The 10,000-nt window shown below is 30.6% G+C and overlaps 1 protein-coding gene across 2 annotated transcripts in view; it reads left to right on the forward strand.

Annotated features, from left to right (window-relative positions):
- Window positions 1–10,000, forward strand: part of LOC137643707 (chymotrypsin-like protease CTRL-1) — a 622,302-nt gene that overhangs the window by 570,268 nt on the left and 42,034 nt on the right. For both annotated transcript variants that reach the window (XM_068376407.1, XM_068376406.1), the window contains exon 4: window positions 1,093–1,190. In XM_068376407.1, the coding sequence (XP_068232508.1) occupies window positions 1,093–1,190 (98 nt within the window). The remainder of the gene's footprint in view (window positions 1–1,092; window positions 1,191–10,000) is intronic.

Genomic DNA, 10,000 nt, shown 5'->3' on the forward strand with positions numbered 1-10,000 from the left:
AGAGAAGAAGACAAATATAGAGATGGTGATGCAAGGAAGGTAGGAGGAGGTGTGCTAACGCTTAGGAAGAAGCTAGGAGTGTCTATGGAAGCCAAGGTTTGAATGTATGAAGGGTCTGTTGAACCAACTCAACTTTATGGAAGTGAAACGGGGATAATCTGTGTAATTGAAAGAATGAAGATGTTGAAACTAGAAAGATTAGTTGACTGTATATTTTATCAAGTGTAAGCAGAATTGGAATAATGAAGGATGTGGAGGTACATGACAAGTTAGGTGGTGAAAAAGGTTAGCGGAAGGAGGAAACAATATTATTATTATTTTTTTTTTTTTTTGTGCTCGTGTGTTTGAAACAAGTCTCACAATTAAAAAATATTGTCAGGAAGATGGAAGAAAGACATAGAAAGGATTGGAAAGTTTCTATGAAAGAGGTAGTAAAAAGGAGTTTCAACATCACAGAAGTGAGATTTCACATAAAATGGAGAATGACACTATGTACTAAAAAGTTGGGTGTTCGGCTTAGACTTATGAACCATTTACTGTTGTGAAAGTTTTTTTTTTCTTCTGTAGGGCTTAATCACGATTCAGATAAAAGAAAAAAAAAACGTGTTTGTGGTATTGTCCCGTCTGTTCATGGGTGCCACTTTCATTGAATAGACATAGCTTATATATATATATATATATATATATATATATATATATATATATATATATATATATATATATATATATATATATATATAGTGTATATATATATATATATATATATATATATGTATATATATACAGTATATATATATATATATATATATATATATATATATATATATATATATAAATATATGTGTATATATATATATATATATATATAGAGAGAGAGAGAGAGAGAGAGAGAGAGAGAGAGAGAGAGAGAGAGAGAGAGAGAGAGAGAGAGAGAGAGAGAGAGAGAGAGAGGTGTGTAATAATATTGTTATAGTTATTGTAACAATTGTTATATACACATTATTTATAATATCTTATAAAAATATTCACGAGGGTTTGTTCCCCATTATTATTATTATTATTATTATTATTATTATTATTATTATTTTCTAGGCGGCAATTTTGGAACAACCCCAAGACCTGTATGTGTGCGGAGCATCCTTACTCGACGAAGCCTGGCTCTTGACTGCTGCCCATTGCGTTGATGACTAGTGAGTAAATACCCTTTTTTATTTTACTCATTCTCTAATTTTTTTTTTTTTTTTTTTTTTTTTTTTGCCAATATTTACATCTTTCCTACCGTTATCCTTACATTAAGGGGTCGGTTGCCTGATGTAATGTTTGCCCTCTTTGCAAAAACCGTAATTTTAATCGGAAGTTCTCCGTAAGAATATTCTGTTCTCAACCGTATTTCAGTAAAATACAGGAGACCGTAATTCTACCTTTAATGTTATCCTTACATTAGTGGGTTGATTGCCTGATGCAATGTTTGCCCTCTTTGCAAAAACCATAATTTTAATCGGAAATTCTCCGTAAAAAAATATACTGCTCTCAACCGTATTTCAGTAAAATACAGGAGACCGTAATTCTACCTTTAATGTTATCCTTACATTAGTGGGTTGATTGCCTGATGCAATGTTTACCCTCTTTGCAAAAACCGTAATTTTAATCGGAAATTCTACGTAAAAATATACTGTTCTCAACCGTATATCAGTAAAATACAGGAGACCGTAATTCTACCTTACTTTGTTATTACCCCTTACGGGTTGGTGACCGTAATATCACTCCTTTACATCAATATATCGGTTTTTAAAACGGTAAAAATCCTGTAATAAATGTTGCCAAGCATTTACCGTTTTTTAATGCAAAATTTTAACAGTGTAGAGTTCTTTAGGAACCGCTGTTGTGGTCATCAACTTTATGTCTATAAATACATTGTTAAAAATTTTCATTAATAAACGAAAAATGCCTGGCAATATTTATTCCAGGATTTTTACCGTTTAAAAATAAATATTTTGACGTAAAGGAGTGATATTGCGACCACCAACCTGTAAAACATAATAACAAAGTATGGTAAAATTAATGGCGCCTGTATTTTACTAAAATACTGCTGAGAACTGTATATTTTTATGGAGAATTTCCGATTAAAATTACGGTTTTTAATAGTGTCTTTCAGACACACACACACACACACACACACATATATATATATATATATATATATATATATATATATATATATATATATATATATATATATATATATATATATATACAGTATATATATAAAATTACCTTGCAGTAAAAAGGTAAGACAAAATTACCTGCATACATAGTACTGTAATGTATGGTGGACGCAAGAAGGGTTGAGAAATATGTAAAGTTTCATTAATGTGGCACAACGAGTTAAATGAAATCATGTTCAAAACAAAAGTTAAGAACACTGTGTGTATGCATCAAATAAAAATCTAGGTATAACGTTGAATATTTACATCAGAGTTTTTCTTGGAGAGAATTTTTCAAAGTATAACATTTGTAATCTCCCTCTCACCTTGCTCCTACGCCGTAATTCTAGACTCTGCCATGGTGGATCCGACAATCTATTAATATCTCTCTCTCTCTCTCTCTCTCTCTCTCTCTCTCTCTCTCTCTCTCGCTCTCTCTCTCTCTCTCTCTCTCTCTCTCTCTCTCTCTCTCTCTCTCTCTCTCTCTCTCTCTGAGCAAACTAGGGATCTTCCGTAACCTGTTTCCGTCTTCTTTGAAGGAATTTACATTTGTTCCTGTCCAGAGGAAACAAAGTGCAGCTCATTATGCTTAGAACAACCTCATCTTGTTTCTCGTTTATCTTTCTCTGTTTTTCCAGTGAGAGGATTTATATGAGCCGAGGGGAATTTGTTTAGCTACGCTAAAGCTTAAATCTTTGATCAGTGTATTATCCTTGTTGGGTGGGCGTGTAGGAAATCGAAGCAAATTACGATAAGTGATTCGGGGCACTAATGTTTTCAGGGGAAAGACTTAGTTGAGTTTTTTGTCCAACAGATGGCAGTCCAATACTTAGTGAGTTGTTTACACTCTTTCACGCTCTGCCTGGGGTAATATGAACGATAGATTAGAAAATTGCCTGCTGCAAAGTTGTAAAATTTAATTTGCTTCATCTTGTTTTTGTTTATCAAGGTAATATATATATATATATATATATATATATATATATATATATATATATATATATATATAGATAGATAGATCTATACATATATATATATATATATATATATATATATATATATATATATATATACATATGTTATATATATATATATATATATATATATGTGTGTGTGTGTGTGTGTGTATTTACTCTATATGCATATGTGTGTATATATATTTACTTTATACTTCATATATATATATATATATATATATATATATATATATATATATATATATATATTCATATATACAGTACATATATACATACATATATATACAGTATATATATACACACTCGTATATATACTATATACTGTATTTATACCTATACAGTATACATGTATATGTATATATAATATGCGTCAGATTAAAACGTCCTAATTACTCATTAATTTTCTTTGTCAACATCCCCACCCCATCTTTGTCTTGCGTTGAGTTGTTTATAATCTACTGTTGGAAAAAGTAACATGATGAGGCCGATACAGTAGTAAGAAAGGGGAAGATAGAAGAAGAATAGTATCAGATGAGAGTAGAAACTAGGAAGGAATGAACGCGCTTCTCACTAAACATGCGCTTGGTGAACATTTCATGTCAGAAGCTTATATTTTTTTTTCCTTTATTTAGCTCTCAATTTGCATATTCCTCTTACGTGAAGGAGATGATTGCAATGATTCTTTCTTATAATCCAACTCTCCATTCAACAATCTATTATTTTTTTACATTTAAAATCTTTTGCAATAACTACACAACTGTATAAAATTACAAGGATTGGAAACTTTCATTCATTTTTCCAATAAAGTATACTATTCATATGTAATCAATGTTTTAATTATAATACTTTTAATTCATAAAAAAATTTTATCATTATATTAATTCACAAAAGGAAACACACAAAAGACCTTTCTTGGCGTGTTAAGAAATTAATTTCTCTTTTCCTTTGCGATTGTCACCTTTTATTCTTGGCTTTACATTGCTGAAGAATATTGCACATACAGCTTTTGTGCTTTATCTAATGTAACTCGATACTTTATTTATTAGAATATATAGAAACCAGGGAGACTAGATACAATCTTGTCGAAGATCATCCATTACTCCAAACCAGTGACAGTCCAATCTACATATCTCAACATAAATTCTTCTTTCCTCCTGAAAGCTTTAAATTCTAGTTAGATTTTTACATTCACGTCACCTTTCACGTCACATGTCTTAAGAATTACTCATTCACTGGGTCTATGTTCAACTTTTACAGCTTTTTCATTTACTGACCTCAAGCTTCTCACACAACCTTTACATAACATTAATTCAAATAAACTATTTTTTCTATTATAATCAAAACAACACTATACACTTTCCCTACACCCTCCAACCTGCCCTTATTTAGCTCCTATCCTTCATCATACCTTACTCATCTTGGTCAGCAACTCAAATACAGTCACCATCACTGGCGCTTTTCACGTCAGTTTCCATAAACATCTGAATTCTTTCCATTCCTGAAAATTTTTCATTTCCCTCCGAGTTTCCTCAAAAATAACTTTCTCGTGCATTTGCAAAGTTACATTTAGTCCTGTTACATATTCCATCTTCAGTATCTGCCTCTCACCTACTATATATTCTATTTTATTTAGAAGCTCCTTATAATTTTTATTGGTTACATACGATTACACAAAGCCCGAATTTGGAGAAGCATTATGCTTATTCATTAGGCTACATAAGCCCTGTCCACACGATCGAGCATGCCCGAGGGGCAAACAGTGATACCAGACCACAATAGTTAGTCAGAATGAGTGTTAATGACGTCAGAAGCGGGAAAACCACAGACAGGGATCTGGCATCATACAGTGTTGCCAGATCCCTGCCTTTACTTTTCCCTCTTTTGACGTCATCAACCCTCATTTTCACTGGCTATTGTGGCCTGGTATCACTGTTTGCCCGTCGGGCATGCTCGATCGTGTGGACAGGGCTTTAGAGCTGATAACTTCAAGTGAATGAAAGTGCTTTGGGGAACATACGAAACAACTTAATCAGTTCCTATTGCTATTTATCATTTCCTTCTACATTTTCATCAATTCAGTGCAGCCTTTCTCTATCAAGTTGTTATACAAATATATCACTAATATTATTGATATATCCCATTTCCATATATAGTAAGAAATCAATAAATATATTGACGCAATGGTCCTCGGTTACATTTTGCCAGTCATCTCTATCTTGAGCTTTTAATAAAAATCAATACTTCTCCATTCATCATCTCCTACTTCACATTTCATAGTTCTCAGCCATGTAGGCCTGGGTCTTCCAACTCTTGTAGTGCCTTGTGAAGCCCAGCTGAAAGTTTGGTGAACTAATATATATATATATATATATATATATATATATATATATATATATATATATATATATGTATATATATACACATACATATATATAATGCATATATCTGTGTGTTATATATATATATATATATATATATATATATATATATATATATATATGTATATGTATATATATATATATATATATATATATATATATATATATATATATATATATATGTATATGTATATATATATATATATATATATATATATATATATATATATATATTATATACATACATATATATAATGTATATATCTGTACATATATATATATATATATATATATATATATATATATATATATATATATATTTATATAAAACTATATATATATGTAAATATATGAGCATATATATATATATAGATAGATAGATAGATAGATAGATAAAATAGACAGACAGACATACACACAGATAAACACAGAGATAGATAGATAGATAGATAAATAGACAGTCAGGCATATTGAAAATCTCCCAATTCCACTAATTAAGACCTTAATTTTGAAGCTGCATTCCCAATGGAAGGTATTTTTTTTTCCATCCCATTCCCTATGATTCCCTCGCCAGTATCATAGCGGGAATCCCAAGCCTTCATTCAGCATCCAGACCATTTTTTGGTCTTCCATAAAGATCGCCCATTAGGTTGACTGACAGTATAATTAAACCCGATAATTAGTTGTCCCTTTTCCCCACAGGTGCGAGAAGACAATATTTGGTTCGGCTTTTGGCGTCGATGCATTTGTTGTGGATGCTGCTTTCTGTGCGTCATTGGCTGTTCGGGGTTTTTTAGTTTATTTTTTTTTTATTTTTTTACTGTCTGTTCTCAAGACGAACTCCATTTTCTTCGATAGAAAAGTATATTTATTTTTTTACGACCGTCGAAGACGTATTAATTGTATTCTATTAATAAGTTGGTTCTCTCTCTCTCTCTCTCTCTCTCTCTCTCTCTCTCTCTCTCTGTATATATATATATATATATATATATATATATATATATAAATGTATATATATACTCTATATATATATATATATATATATATATACATGTATATATACATAATATATATATATATATATATATATATATATATATATATATATACATGTATATATACATAATATATATATATATATATATATATATATATATAAATAAATATAAAATATATATATATGTATAGATAGATGATAGATAGATAGAAAAATAGATAAAATAGACAGACAGACAGACACACAGATAGACAGATAGATATATAGACAGACGGACTTGCATATTGAAAATCTCCCAATTCCACTAATGAAGACCTTAATTTTGAAGCTGCATTCCCAATGGAAGGCATTTTTTCCATCCCATTCCCTATGATTCCCTCTTGCCAGTATCATAGCGGGAATCCCAAGGCTTCATTCAGCATCCAGACCATTTTTTGGTCTCCCATAAAGATCGCCCATTAGGTTGACTGACAGTATAATTAAGCCCGATAATTAGTTGTCCCTTTTCCCCACAGGTGCCAGAAGACAATATTTGTTTCGGCTTTTGGCGTCGATGCATTTGTTGTGGATGCTGCCTTCTGTGCGTCATTGGCTGTTCGGGGTTTTTTATTTTATTATTTTTTTTTTACTGTCTGTTCTCAAGACGAACCCCATTTTCTTCGATAGAAAAGTAAATTTATTTTTTTATGACCGTCGAAAACGTATTAATTGTATTCTATTAATAAGTTTGTTCTTTCTCTCTCATTTTTTATATTATTTTTTTTTACTGTCTGTTCTCAAGACGAACTCCATTTTCTTCGATAGAAAAGTATATTTATTTTTTTACGACCGTCGAAAACGTATTAATTGTATTCTATTAATAACTTTGTTCTCTCTCTCTCTCTCTCTCTCTCTCTCTCTCTCTCTCTCTCTCTCTCTCTCTCTCTCTCTCTCTCTCTCTCCTCGTAGACGTCATACTGACTTACCACTGTTGGGTATTTTAGCGTGTTGCTTCAATTTGGGCTACTTTGAAATCTACGGATTAGGTCTCTCTCTCTTTTTTTTTTTTTTTTTTTTTTTTTGCGTGGCCTTACTCATGTATTACTTTATGAACGTCCCAACCGACATTATATCATAAACTACAGTAATATCCTGTATTTTACACTCATTCGTAACTGCTTTATTATCCGATTATTTTATACCGTCATCAGAATAATGTCCCTTTTCTTACTTCTTTCATCACTCCATGTCTGTTGGCCAGCTTTCATACCAAATGTGCCTTTCTCCAATATCCGTCTTATATTACCCCTTGATTATAGCCAAGAAATTTTATTGCTCTTTGGTCTTTATATATATATATATATATATATATATATATATATATATATATATATATATATATATATATATAGATATAAATGGTGTCATCATATGTGTTTTAGCTATTATTCGTGGATGTATTTTGAGTAGAAACACCAGACTTCTCAATAGGTCTACATGTATATATATATATATATATATATATATATATATATATATATATATATATATATATATATATATACATATATAAATATATATATATATATATATATATATATATATATATATATATATATATATATATATATATATATAAATATATATATATATATATATATATATATATATATATATGTATTATATATATATATATATATATATATATATATATATATATATATATATATATATATGTGTGTGTGTGTGTATTCCTCGTGGATTTATTTTGAGTAAAACTGCCAGACTTCTCCATCCGTCTACATGTTTCCAATAATTCTATTATATTGTGTGAGCTAGTGCGTGTATGATTTTTTCAAAATAATATTTCATTTTTCGCATTTGCCCTGTGATTATATATTTATAATTCTATTTTGTAATTTGTGGAGTTGCTAGAGGTACACTGTTAAAAAAACCTTAATTTTAATCGGAAATTCTCCGTAAAAATATAGTTCTCAGCCGTATTTCAGTGAATTCAGGCGACCGTCATTTTACCCTACTTTGTTATTATCTTATACGGGTTGGTGACCGTATTATCACTCCTTTACGTTCATATATCCGTTTTTAAAACGGTAAATGCCTGGCAACATTTATTCCAAGATTTTTACCGTTTTATTTAAAGGCAAATTTTTAACATTGTATATTGTCTCCTGTAATCCTATTGCAGATATCAAATACGAGATATGAGACCGTTGTTGTGCTGAACAAATCAGTCTTTGCACATCCCTAAGCAACTGGTAAACGCAAATGGGTCGTAAATTTACATCAAATTGAATTGCAAATCAACTTATGTAACGTTGACCTGGCATGTTACACTGCATGCGCGAAGCGGTATTAATATCGAATTCTACCTTGGGTAATATATTATATCCTTGCCCAGCCAGAAGCATTTATCATAGATATCCAGTGGATATACTGTATATTCCCAAAGGTATTATTCGATATCAAATGCTATTGTAGTTGATATTAACAACTATTAAAGTCACCAATGTTAGTGTTAGAAATCGTAAATAGCCACGTCTTGCAAACTTATTACTCAACTATCAATGGTGGAGATGGGTTGATTCCAAGTTTAAAAAAAAAAATCCTGAATTCGATAGGAATATGTACAGTAGACCTGAAATAAATTTATATCATAGATGAATATCTAGTGGATATACTGTATATTCCCAAAGGTAGTATTCGATATTAAATGCTATTGTAGTTGATATTAACAACTATTAAAGTCACCAATGTTAGGTTTAGAAATCGTAAATAGCCACGTCTTGCAAACTCATTACTCAACTATCAATGGTGGAGATGGGTTGATTCCAAGTCTAAAATAAAGATTCCTGAATTCGATAGGAATATGTACAGTAGACCTGAAATAAATTTAAATCATTGATGAATATGCAGTGGATATACTGTATATTCCCAAAGGTAGTATTCGATATTAAATGCTATTGTAGTTGATATGAACAACTATTAAAGTCACCAATGTTAGTGTTAGAAATCGTAAATAGCCACGTCTTGCAAACTCATTACTCAACTATCAGTGGTGGAGATGGGTTGATTCCAAGTGTAAAAATAAAATCCTGAATTCGATAGGAATATGTACAGTAGACCTGAAATAAATTTATATCCCTCTTGATAGCTCGGTTGGTAGTATCACTGTTCGTATTGTTTCGACGCAGAGGCATAGGTTCGAGTCCTTGCTCAGCCAGAGGCATTTATTTATCATAAAGGAATTTCCAGTGGATGTCTACAAAGGTATAATTCGTTATTAAAGTTATTAAATGTTGTTGTAGTTGGTTCTTATATATACACACTAGTGTAACTGATCCGTCAAAAAAAAAAAAAAAAAAACGTAAATATTCAGATAGATATATACATTCGCTCACGAACACGTACAGATTCAACCATTCCCACCCCTCCCCCTTTCCTCTC

This window comes from Palaemon carinicauda, chromosome 7 (genome assembly GCF_036898095.1).
Source record: "Palaemon carinicauda isolate YSFRI2023 chromosome 7, ASM3689809v2, whole genome shotgun sequence".
NCBI lineage: Eukaryota > Metazoa > Arthropoda > Malacostraca > Decapoda > Palaemonidae > Palaemon > Palaemon carinicauda.